At 59.3% G+C, this 12,166-nt stretch overlaps 1 protein-coding gene across 1 annotated transcript in view; it reads left to right on the forward strand.

The window, feature by feature from the left end:
* The first annotated feature begins 11,669 nt into the window (after positions 1–11,669).
* LOC133055654 (uncharacterized) overlaps positions 11,670–12,166 on the forward strand; it is a 53,357-nt gene continuing 52,860 nt past the window's right edge. Inside the window, exon 1 of the mRNA XM_061140786.1 lies at positions 11,670–11,746. Coding sequence (XP_060996769.1) covers positions 11,670–11,746 — 77 coding nt within the window. The remainder of the gene's footprint in view (positions 11,747–12,166) is intronic.

Raw genomic sequence — 12,166 nt, forward strand, 5'->3', positions numbered from 1 at the left:
GGTCACGCGCGGTAGAAATTATCCACCGGTTCATTCTGGTAGGGACCGCCGCCGCCGCTAAGTCGCTTCAGTCGTGTCCGACTCTGTGCGACCCCATAGACGGCAGCCCACCAGGCTCCTCTGTTCCTGGGATTCTCCAGGCAGGAATACTGGAGTGGGTTGCCATTTCCTTCTTTAATGCATGCATGCATGCTAAGTCGCTTCAGTCGTGTCCGACTCTGTGAGACCCTATGGACACAGCCCACCAGGCTCCTCCGTCCACAGGATTCTCTAGGCAAGAATACTGAAATGGGTTGCCATTTCCTTCTCCACCGATAGGGACAGGAACGGGTTAAGCCAGAGGCCTTCTGTTGTCACCTTCCTTTCCCCGCCCCCCCGCCCGCTCCCTCGGGACCGCCAGGATTGGCTGGCACTCTGCCAGCAGGCTGTCAATCACCGAGTGTAAACAAGGCGCTGATTGGCTGTTGTCCAGTCCGCACAGGGCCTCCTGAAAAAAGCAATTACTGGCTCCGCGGTTTCAAGGAGGCCCCAGGCCGCTTGATGAAAGGAGATAAGCTAGGGACCGTTTCCAGGACCCCCGCGGGCCGACCCTGGCAGCCTTGGAGCCGAGGTGCGGCGAAGAGCCCGCGGATCAAAGGAATCCAGAGAGAAAGGGGAAACCGGGCGCTCGGCTCCGGCCGGCCTTCCCCCGCAGGCATCTCTGACCTGGGTAGGGGCTTGAGCCGCGAGCGGGGCTCCGGAACTGGGAGCCCGCTTTGGGCGGCGCGGCCGGGCAGCTCCGGAGAGTCCGGGGCTGGCAGGTAAGCGCCTGGCTCCGCGGGCCCGGGCCTAGGACGCAGGACTCGGCCGGCGCGGTCCTGAGTCCCGGCTCCAGCGACACCCCTGCCAGGTGACGAAGACCCCTGTCTCCCACGGCCTGAGCCCCTGGCCAGTCCCGAAGCCCGTGCCTTCGGAAGCCACCGGGGTGGCGCGCGTCGGCAGCGGGAGAGGAGGCGGCACGTATAAATCCATAAAGCGCTCGGAGATCCGATTAGCCCACTGCTATTCATTAGGCCGGGGGCGATTGAATTAGGTTCCGGGTGCGGGCCCGAGGAGGGGGGTGCCGGCGCGGGTTGGGCGCAGCGGCCAATGCGGGGCGCGGGGGTGGGGGCGACGGTTCTGGCGCAGACCTCCGGGCTTGGGCCGTGGCTTCCGGAGGAAGAAGTCAAAGCATCGACTCCGGAGCGAGTTGAGGGGACGAGTTCCTCCAGGTCCTGCCCCAGCCGGTGCGTGCGGGGGCGGCCGGCTTCCCATGCACACCGTGCAAAGCCAGCCTGAGCCCGGTCCGGCTGCGGAGAAATCGCGTCCTCGGAAGGGTGGCTGGGTGGGCGGGCGGGAGGGGCTGCCATGGCTCTCGGATCCAGCGCAAGGCCAGGAGCAGCCGGAGCTAGGGCTGGGAGCGGCTAGCTGTGCGGCCCCGGTCCGGGTCCCGGAGCACACCGGCCTCGCACCGCCTCCTCGGAACCGGTGACCTGGCACGCCGAGACTGCCTGTTCCGCGCGCCCAGGGGTCCCGCCAGCTTCCCGCAGCCCTCGGAGTCCTGACCCCCAGCAGAGTGCTCCTCGCCTCCGGACGTTTGGAATCTGAGTTCCGGATTACTGTCTCTGATGAGCTTGTTTTCTGGTGCAGAAACTTTTTCTTATAACTAAAGTTTTTAAGTTACACTTGAAATTTTTAAAAATGAGAAAAAAGTGTATGAGAGAAAAAATCCTCCACCCAAGAGAAAGAATACCTTGCCTACCCTCAGTGTCTCTGTAGTTGTGCCTAGCTCCCTGAGCGCCTGCCAGCGCGGGCCCCCGCAGTGCGCTGGAGTCGAAAAGGGGCTCGGCCTTGGACCACCAAGAGGGGGAAGGGCCTCCAAGCCCCCACTCTCCGTCCGAGTGTGTGAGGAGGGGTTTCCAAACCCCCATCCCCCACGGGCAGAACATTGGCTGAGGGTCCTGGAGCCTGGCTGATGGGCCCCACCCTAGGCATAATCCAAGATGTGCAGGCTGCCAGGGAGAAGGAAGGACAGAGGATGGCACGGCTCGGGTCCTCCTTGCCCTTGCGAAGGCTGGCTCAGATCCTTCCAGCTCGTCATCACCACATTCCTAATTCAGTGGGAGCGAACTGGCTTTCAGAACCCCCACTGCTGTCCCCTGCCCCTCCTGGCCCAACGGGAGAGAGAGGCTGTGCGCCTGGGGGAGGCGCAGCCCCCTGTCCTCTTGGCTTCTTCCCCTCTCCTCTCTCCAGCATCACTTGAAAACAAATCTAGTGGGTTTTTTTTTTTTTTTCTTAATACTGTTTCAAAACAGTTGTTACAGCAAATAGCTGCAGACGGGCCTGCTGGATGCGGCAGGGGCTGGCAGCTGCCCAGCGCGGGCGCCTGGCCGCTCAGCAGCTCCCGCAGTACCAAAATAAGCTCCCCGTGTTCCCCTTGAGAAGACGCGGCCTACCGAGGCTCCTGCGGGCCGGGGCATGTTTGGCTGGGCGCACTATCAGCTCAGAGGAAACCTCCCCGGTTTCCTTTTTTATTCTGCCTGCTGTCCAGAGCTAACAAATGTTTTTAATTTTAGAGGAACATGGTGTAGGGATCTGCAGACCAGCTTTCCACTGGGGAGGGAGAGAGAACCAGGGAGTGGGTGGGGAAGGAGAAAGGAGAGGGGATAGAAATGTGAGATCAGGGTTGAGCTGGGGTGTCCAGGTCTCTGCAGTCGCCCACAGTTTGACAAATGAATGGGCTCCCAGTCAGGCGAGGCCCACACACCCTGCCCAGCCCACATGCCCTATCCCAGCCTGGAACACTACCCAGGGGTGTCCTTGAACCCCCAGCTTGCTTCCTCCCTGGCAGGTATCCAGGCTTGCCCTATGGCCCCATGCAGCCAGCTGTGCCCTGACACCTGGGCATGCACCCTTGTACATCACCCATCCACACACATGCATGTGTGCACACACATATACAAACACATCACTGGCACATGCTTGAGCATTATATAGCACATCACACACCCACACAAATACATTCACAGCACACACTGGCACCAGTGCTCTGGAAAGCCTGCCTTCCCTTATACAGCCTGGGGGCCACTGTCACCCCAGAACCTAGCCCAGCCGTGGGGCCCCTCCCAGCACTTGCCCCCACACACTGCTCCCCTGAAAGCAGCTGCAAATCCAGGGCTCCTTGCTCCCCAAAGACCGCCATCGAGCTCTGTCTGAAATCATGAAATAAATCATTTTTTTAACGCAAGGGGGTGGAGGTGTTGGGCGAGTTACATAAAATTGTGAATTAGTCTCTGCTCCAAATAAACGCCTGCTTGGGCCAGAGAGCGGCAGAGCTGCGCGCCGGGTAATTGTGTGTCGGGTGTCTCTCCATTGTTCCCTGTGCCATTAGTCAAAGGGCAAATTAGAAACAATTTCTTGACAAAAATTGACTCTTAATTTTTCCTACCAGAGGCACAGGGGGCCGGGTCCAGAGGCTGGGCTCGGGGACAGACAGGCCTGTCCGGAGGGGTGCTGGGGTCACTGATTTGCACTTGCCCAGCCTGCAGTAGGGGAAACTGGGGGCCCCCAGGTGTGGTCCACAGCAACCACCCCACCCGCCCTCAGCTGGAGGGCAGCGTTACCCCATCTCAGCCCAGAATCTGATGCAGCGGTCAGAGGTTTGCACTCTTCCTCTCAAGTAAGTGGGGTAGGAAAAAAAAAAATCAAACACATTCCCAGAGATGCCTGGATTGGAGGAGCTCAGCCTCTGCACCCCTCCAGCCCCAGGAAGCAGGGTTAGCCTGCCCCCCCCCCCGCCCCCCATCCTCTGAATGAGATCTTCTGCCACAGATGTGCAAAGTGGTTCTTTTCACCAGGGCCTTTGGCTGGTGGACTGAACGGGGCAGAGGTATGGGGGGAAGGTTCTAGGGCACCAGCCCAGCCCAGGATTCAGAAGCCCCAGGGCCCCACCCTGGCTCCCACTCACTAGGCAGCCATCAGAGCAGCCTGCACCCCTACCTGCCCAGGTGCCTTCAGCTTTGGCTGTGAGTGGAGTTGAGAAGTCCCTACCCCATCCCCGAGAGTCCTCCCCAAGGTGCTGCACAGGGAATTTGTGCCTAGATTGGGAGTGGCCTTCTTTTTGGCCACATTCTGCCTTTAGAGGCTTAAGCTTTGTTGGAATTGACCTATTTTGGAGGAGAAAGGAATACAAAGATCTCCCAGACCCCCCACTACCAAGGGGAGGGGGCTGCCCCCACCAAAAACAAAATCTCCAGTCACAGCCCCTTCGTTATCTAGCAGGGCCTGCAGGGGCCCAGAGGGCCAGGTGGCAGGGGAGAGGGCCACTCTGAGGCCCAGGGTCAAGGGGCAGCATCCGACAGAGGATGAAGAGTTGTCAGGAGCTAGGCCAGGAGGGAGAGTCCTCAGGCCATGCCTCCCATGAGGCCTTCCTCCAGCATCTCCTGAGCCCCTTGTGCTACCTTGAATCCCTTCCTAGAGGTCCCAGCTCCTGCCTGAGCAAAGGGCCTGCATGCTGAGGCTTGAGCCCTGCTCAGTTGGAGCCCCTGGAATGTCAGGGAGGCACAGCTGGTCTCTGCAGACCACAGACAGGCTCCAAGACAGACTTGGGGATGTGGCTGGAAGTTTTAAAAGGCAACAAGAGCAGCAGGGGAGCCAGACTTTGAAGTTAGATGAACAGCTTTCCCGGGACCCCTCCCTTTTTTCGGGGGAGGGGGGATGTAATTCTGTTGCTGGTTTGTCCAACCAAGTCAGGAGGCTGCCCAGCCCCCTCCACTCCGGAAAGGTGCTTGTTAAACACAGTCGTAATTTGTGGCTAAATATAAGCCAGTGTGTTCACACGGAGAGTATAATTCAGGGTGCTGGTTGTGTGAGGTTATCAACCAGGAGGCCCATCTGGGTTAAATTGAAGTGATTTTCATAAACGGGTAGGAGCATCCTATTGGCAGGCTCCTCCCTGACTTTTTATTAGTGACTGCATGATTGTTGTTAGTGTTAAAGGGAATAATAGGAGTGGGGGACTCCTGGGACCCCAGGGGCAGGGGGAGAGGGGAGCCTCCCCACTCTGCTCTGTCCTGCCCCTCCAGTCTCTCAACCACTTTCTCATCTAGGCTGAAGGAAGGCAGGGGACCCCCCAGGGAGTCATGAATCGGTAGTGCCAAGCCATCCTCCCCAAAGACAGCCCTGCTCTTGCCCCACAGGAAGTCTGGGAGTGACTGTGGGAGAGTGGGAAGCAGGTTCTCTGGGGAGAACTACTCCCCCTGTAAAGCTGAAATTAGGGGGGATGCACTGGGGTGTCTTCTTGCAGGAGGATGACCCAAACTGGGCCCTCTGTTTTCCTGCTTATCAGGAAGGACCCTACTGATGACCAGAGCCCAGGCTTGGCCTGCACAAATAGCTGTGGGAGACTTAGTGGCTGGAACTGCCCCTTTTGGGGACACAAGTTCTACAGGGCCTAATGAAGGGTGGGTTACAGGTTACTTGGTGCTTCCAAGCACACCCCCCAACCAGAGCCTGACTGCCGCCCTTCCTGGAAGGACACCTGCCTCCCTCCAGACGGGACCTCGCAGCCGCAGCCGCAGCCCAGCCACAGGAAGTGCCGAGTAAGCAGTTGCTGCCCCAGCCGTTCTGCTCCTTCGCAGCAGTGTTTGGGTGTGTTTACACGTGTCGCTGTCAAGGTAGTCTGGACAGGGCCTCCAGGGCTGGACTTCCCGGGTCTGGTCTCACACTAGCGGGAGGGCCCTGGGAGAGGGGCGCAGGCTGGGTGTCAGGGTCTCCTCTGATGAAATCCAGCTGGCCCAGGCAGAGCCAGAGTGGTCCAGCCAGACCAGGAGGAGAACCGAAAGGACAGGGACTGGGACTAGCAACCCTGGATCCACGGGGCCACAGCTGTCAGCCCCACTCCCCACCCCCCACTCCTCCACCACACACGTTCAGCAAATTCCTCTGGGCATCAATTTCAGAGCCCAAGCAGCAGGAACAGCACCTGCCCCTTCCCACCGTGCCCATGATGGGCAGGAACCTCGAAGCCAGCTTCCCCACTGGATTTCTTCCAATTCCTAGACCTAGAAAAGCCCCAGACCCTGCCAGACGCCCCCCTCCCAATTCTGCCCCAGCAGAGGGCTCCAGGGGGTAAGGGGCTACCCACTCAGACTTGTTTCTGATCACAAAACAAACAGAGGCCTGGGCAGTTCTGGTCTCTGGGGCCACACATCCCACTCTCCTATTCTCTTCCTGCTCTCAAGCTGGGCCTGCCAAACTCCCCACTCACACACCAGCCCAGCAATCTGGGCCCCCACCCCCACAAACGCCCTCCTGCCCTTGGGCAGGGCCACAGCCCCATCCTGTCCTCTGGACTTTTTCCTGTGTCTGATGGCCAAGGAGGGGGGGGTGGCCCTCCCCAGCCTGCCTTGGGGAAGAACCCAGGGCTGGGCATGAGGCCTGGGAAAGCTACAGACACATCTTTTCTTCCTCTCTCTTATTTCTGGGGAAGGTGGGTGTTGAGTCCTTGGCCTGGTTACCTGCCGCATATACAGACCAAAAATAAATTATTCCCATCAAAATTCCCACAGAGCAGCTAAGGCCTGCAGCGAAGCGCTCTCCTCCCAGTTCTCAAAGGCAGGTAGCTGGGCTGACAGGCTCGGCTACACCACCACCCACCAGGCCTGGTCCAAGCACAGCCACCGCCTCTTTTGTTAGCAGGACAGTCACACCATTTAATTAAAAACCATCCAATAGGTCTGTTTTCTTCTGACCTGCACAAATACATATTCCACCTCAATTCATGACTCAACAATACCGGCTACAGGCGGTAATGGGAGGAAGCAGGAAAGTTTCCCAAAAGATGAGTACCCAGAAAACTCCCTGTTCCAACGATGCTAGCCCGGACGGTCAGAGGAGCCTGCCCTGGGGTCAGCGCCACAGCCGGGCCCTGCGCCGCCTGCCCCCGCCAGCCACTTCCGCTGGAGCTTTTTCGAGCACATTCCACCAGGACTGGGTCTCTGGCAGGCTCTGGGCCGAGGTTCGTTTCAATAAGCAAACCTCGAGCCTGGCCGGCCGATTTCTACTCTGGCGAGTGGAAGCGCAGACGCAAAGAGAGGTTTTTCTTTACACCGGAATTTGATTTTGTTTGGTTTGCATTTGTATTTTTTTACTAGCAGGAATTTTCGATGCAAAAACCCTCCTGGGGGGGCGGGGGGAGAATCAAAGTCCCTACATCCCTGCCAGAAACAAAAGCCCTTTGGAAACGGCGCCGCAGGGCGGGCAGAGCCGGGCGCCCGGGTCCCGCGTTGGGAGAAGCGGCGCGCAGCACCTACCGCTCGGCGGCTCCAAGGCGACTCCGGCTCCGGTCCGGGCGGCCGGTTTCCGACCTGCTCGCCCGAGTCCGCCGGGTCCCTAAAACGCGGAGGCGGCCGGAGGCCCCATAATCGCAATTTATGGCCTGGGTGACGTGCTTCCCTCTCCCACAATGGGGCCGGGTGACATTAAACAGAAAATTGATGAGAGCGGAGCGAAATCTAATCTCTACCCCCGCCCCCCGCCAACCCCAGGCCGACTCTCCGCGCCTTCGGGGAGGGGCTGGGGGACAGGAGGCTGAGTGGTCGTTAGTTGGTACGCTCGTGAGCCCCGCGCCAATGCTTCCTCCCAAATTCGGGCTCCCAGCCGGCGCACTGGAGGAGGGAGCACGACCCTCGCCCGGATCCCCATCCCTAGCGGCCCGCCGCTTCTCCTCTGGGCTTCGGGCCGGAGCTGCTCTCCTTTCCATTCGCACCGGGCGGAGCGGGGAGCCAAGCATCTCTCCCTTTTGCTTGGAGGGCCCCCGGCCCGGATAGGGGTCTCCACGAGCCCCCGGCCCTCCGTCCGCTACCCAACCTTCAGCCCGTTCCACGAGCACCCCCCTCCGCTTCCAGAGCGGAGTTCCCCGCCCCCACCAAGACGAGCCGGCGCCAGGAGAGGAGGGAAGGACCCGGACCACCCAGCCCCCACCCCCAAGCAAGTGGGGAAAAGAGGGCAAGTGACCACGCAGGGCGCGCCTGGGGCCTCTGGCTCGGAGCACCCGCGCTCCTCCGCCCGCGGCACAGCTCCCCTGGGGCGCGCCGGGCGCCTCCTGGCACCGACCCCGCCGTGCCGCGTCCTTAAAGGCGCCGGCGGCCCTGCCGGCCTTTGTCCCTTTGGCTGGGAAGGTCACGCCAGGGACTCTGGGCAGCCTCATGGGCCCCTCGAAGCGCTCGCCTCCCTACCCTTCCTCCATTCCGTCCTCCAAAATTTACTCTAGGGCGCTCCCTGCCCTGCCTGCTGGCCTGGAGGAGGTCTCCACTTAGCAACCACCTGGCCACGTGCTGCCTGTGACCTCCAGACTTGCACAAGATACACTGGTCTGCTGGAGCACACAGCTGGGCCAAGGATCCACTTTTTAACAGGAGGAGGTTGAGGGGAGTGCTTCTCAGAGAAAGAATGAATGAAGGTGCCCCAGTGGGGCCGCAGGGGGAAAGAAGTGCTAGTGCTGGCAAGAGAGAACACAACTCCACCGACCAAGGAGGCAGGCTGGCTGCCCTGAGCACTGCCTAGTAAGGGGCAGCCCCCTGGGGGATGCACAGAGTCCTGGTTGGGGGTCCACATTGGGATCCAGAGTGTAAGGCTTTGGATAGATGTACCCACAGAAGGTTGCCACCAGGGCCCCATTCTCCCTGGAAAGCCCCCTCTCCAGGCTCTGCCAGATAAGCCTGTTTGAGTCACTGGGCTGAAGACTCTGTGAAGCGGGTTTCCAAGCCTTGGTCTACCCCTCTGGCCTAGATGAAAACTTGTGCACCTGGATGCCAGATGGTGTCCTTAACACTCAATCTCTGGACAGACTGGGAAGCAGATGTCAGGATGATCATGCCCATTTTCGAGATGGGTAAAGCCCCTGAGACAGTGAATAACTCTCCTATGTTCTCCCCCGAAGGCTAAGTACCTGGGCTCGAGGTTCTTCTGCAAAGCCAAGACATGGATCGGCTGGTCTTTGGTCCCCAACAGCCCCAGGACTCATGGAGGCAGACTTATGTCCTAACTTCTGCGTGCCTCCTACCCTTGGAGATGTGCTGTGCAGAGTCGCTCAGTCATGTCTGACCCTTTGAGACCCCATGGACTTTAGCCCGCCAGGCTCCTCTGTCCATGGGGATTCTTCAGGCAAGAATACTGGAGTGGGTTGCCATTTTCTTCTCCAGGGGATCTTCTCCACCCAGGGATCAAACCCAGGTCTCCCACGTTGCAAGCGGATGAGCCACAAGGGACACCCACCCTTGTAGATGGAAAACAGAAAAAGGTGGGCCTCGTGACCACAGTTGGGTGCTTTGGATCACAACACCCACAGAAGGATGCCACCAGGGCCCCGTTCTCCCTGGAAAGCCCCCTCTCCAGGCTCTGCCAGCCCGGCCTGTGGAGTCACTGGGCTGAAGGCACGGCGAAGCAGGTCCCCATTGCTGCAGCTGGGAAGAACTGCTGATATATGACAAGAATCTGGAAGCCAGATTCCAGAAGGTCACGTTGGACTGAAACCAACAAGATTACATTTAACAGGCTGGATGTGAACCTCCACTTTTAGGTTCAAAAATCAGTTGTAAAAATGCAGGCAGTTCCCACTGAAGACGTGATGAGCGACCTGCAGCTGTCTGTACCATTCAGGCAGAACGGGCTCCCCAACGCAGGCCCCTTGTGAATTTCCCGGAGCCCCAGCAGCTGAGCCTGCGCCCTCCAGGGCCCTCCCGGGATGTCAGGCTCACTGGGGAGGGGATGCAGCTGGGGACAGCAGAGAATGGGGTCCTTGTGCTGCTATCATCAAACCCGGGGCTGGATGAACACAGCTTTGTCTGCACCCACACTCCCGTGGTGACCACGGGACTAGAGATCAGCGCCTGGGGCTGGGGGCGCTTCAGAACTGGAGTGGCTGCTTTTTGGCCTCTGTTAACCCTTGAGTGGGTGTTGGATGCACGGTCTTTCCCCAGCTCTGTGCCTGGGGTTCAGGGGGGCAAGCAGAGCAAGGGTTAAAAATCTGTGTCAAGTCCCAAGGTTCAAAACAGCATGTTGTTAAACTCAAAGTTTTCCATATTTAAAGAGCAGCAGCCTTTGGGGGAGACGCTTTTCCTGGTGGCTCAGAAGGTAGAGAATCTGCCTGCAATGCAGGAGACCTGGGTTTGATCCCTGGGTTGGGAAGATCCCCTGGAGAAAGTAACAGCTACCCACTCCTGTATTCTGACCATGGACAGAGGAGCGTGGCAGGCTACAGTCCATGGGGTCTCAAACGTCAGACATGACTGAGAGACTTTGACTTTCTTTTTCTTGGGGGAGATGAGAGGGTGGTCCTGGGTAAGGTAGGGGGAAGGCTGAGCAGCCTTCCCCACAGAATCCCCTCCCACACCAGGTCCAGCTGGGAACAGGGGCCACTCATGGCAGCACCCCAGTCCTGGCCTGGCTCTAGCATGTGCTTTGCTTCTGCTTGAGTTCTTGGTCATCCAGAGGCGGGTGCCCCATGCTAGGCATCCACTGGGCAGGCCTGGATCTCAGCCCCGGTGGGAAGAGCGGGGAGACCCAACTACAGGGGGGACAATTGCTGGAGAGCCTCCTCCCCCTGCCCCGAGCTGGAAGATGGTGCAGTGACTCCAGAGCAAGTGAACGTGTGAGTCAGGAGGGGTTTCCAGGGGGCAGGACGGGCAGAGGTGGGGCACCCTGAGGGTTATTTGTGAGCCTAATGGCTTGAATTCACTGTAGTGGGTCTGGGCTAGGAAGTGAGTAAGCATTGTTCCCTCTCAGTGAGCAATGGGGGTGACAGTGGGGCCTAGAGCCACTCTGGTGGGGAGATCTGGGGTGGCTACTCCCTTGCTAGCTGTTCTGTAAGCCTGCCTGGCTCATTGATCATGGTTCTCCTGAGACCCCAGCTTTACCTCACAGACCCCATGAGGGGTCATAGGCCCTGGGGTGCCTCAGTTAGCTCTACCCCCTCCTCCAGGCCCTATGGAGGCCACCAGCTGGACTCAGGGCGGGTGCCATCTGCTCTGGCTCTTGTCCCTAAGTCCACGGCACCCAGGGGAAACCCAGACCAGCTCCCAGAAGTCCTTCCCACTCCCCCAAAGCTGGGGTGTGGCTGGTGACTGAGCATGTTTATCCTGAACCCCCAGAGAATGATGAGCCCTTGGTGGCCAGGCCCCTGCCCACCAGAGGCCCACACTCTGAATGTGCCATGCTAAGACCAAGGACTCTGGATACCCTGCAACAGCGGCTCTGTGGGGCCTGGTCTCCTAGGCTGAGGCCTGCCTCCCCCACAGGTTCAGGGGCTGCTGGAAAGGCTCACCCAGGGGTCAGAGTCCACTGCTGAGAGACATGCAGGGTTCAGTGCCCCCCAGCCATCTGGTTGGGTTGGTTGCTCACTCCCAGCCCCACCCAGATGGCTTGGGGGCGCTGTACCCCCCACTCCCTCACTCCTGCTCCTGGTCACACAGGCAGGAAGGAGGGGAGCCAGGACTCAGACCCGGGTCGTCCACGCCAGTCTAATCTAAGTCTGCCACACACCCAGGTCCTCGAACCTTGAGAAATACAGGATTTGGGCTCTGGTGGATGAGGCTCAGAGGGAGCTGCTACTGGCCTCTGACTCAGGACAACCAGGGTAGACAGACATCCACATGGCCAAGAAGGACTCTGAGAAGTCTTGGGGGGCTTTCCCCTTTTTCGCTGAGCCCAGCCCTCAGATGCAGAAAGGGTGGGTCAAGGAACCTCTCACTTTCCATCCACCTTGCCTCCAGGTGCCCACGGCCTTCCTCGCCTGGGAAGGTCTCTAGTGGGGAGGCCAAGGCTGAGTGATGGGGTCCCTGGGGAATGGGCTGAGCCAGAGGCAAGGACGCCTGGGAGAGAATAGGAGTGGGGTCCCGCCCTAGGGTAGGGGTGAGACAGCTGCCACACTTGGCGGGCCAGACCCAGCCCAGTTCCTACTTCTTTCTCCTATTGGATGATTTGCATTACTAATGAACCCGAGGTCCTGCGTTCAAAGGTTTGAATGGCATATCAGTGGCCAAAAGGCCGATGGCTCCCCGACCTTGTCTGCTTCATCCTGCTTCATCCTTCATCACTGCCCAAGGAGAGAGGCTGCCCCAGGCCCCAGTCAACCCTGCCCTCCTCTGCG

This window comes from Dama dama, chromosome 5 (assembly GCF_033118175.1).
Source record: "Dama dama isolate Ldn47 chromosome 5, ASM3311817v1, whole genome shotgun sequence".
In the NCBI taxonomy this organism is placed as follows: Eukaryota; Metazoa; Chordata; class Mammalia; order Artiodactyla; family Cervidae; genus Dama; species Dama dama.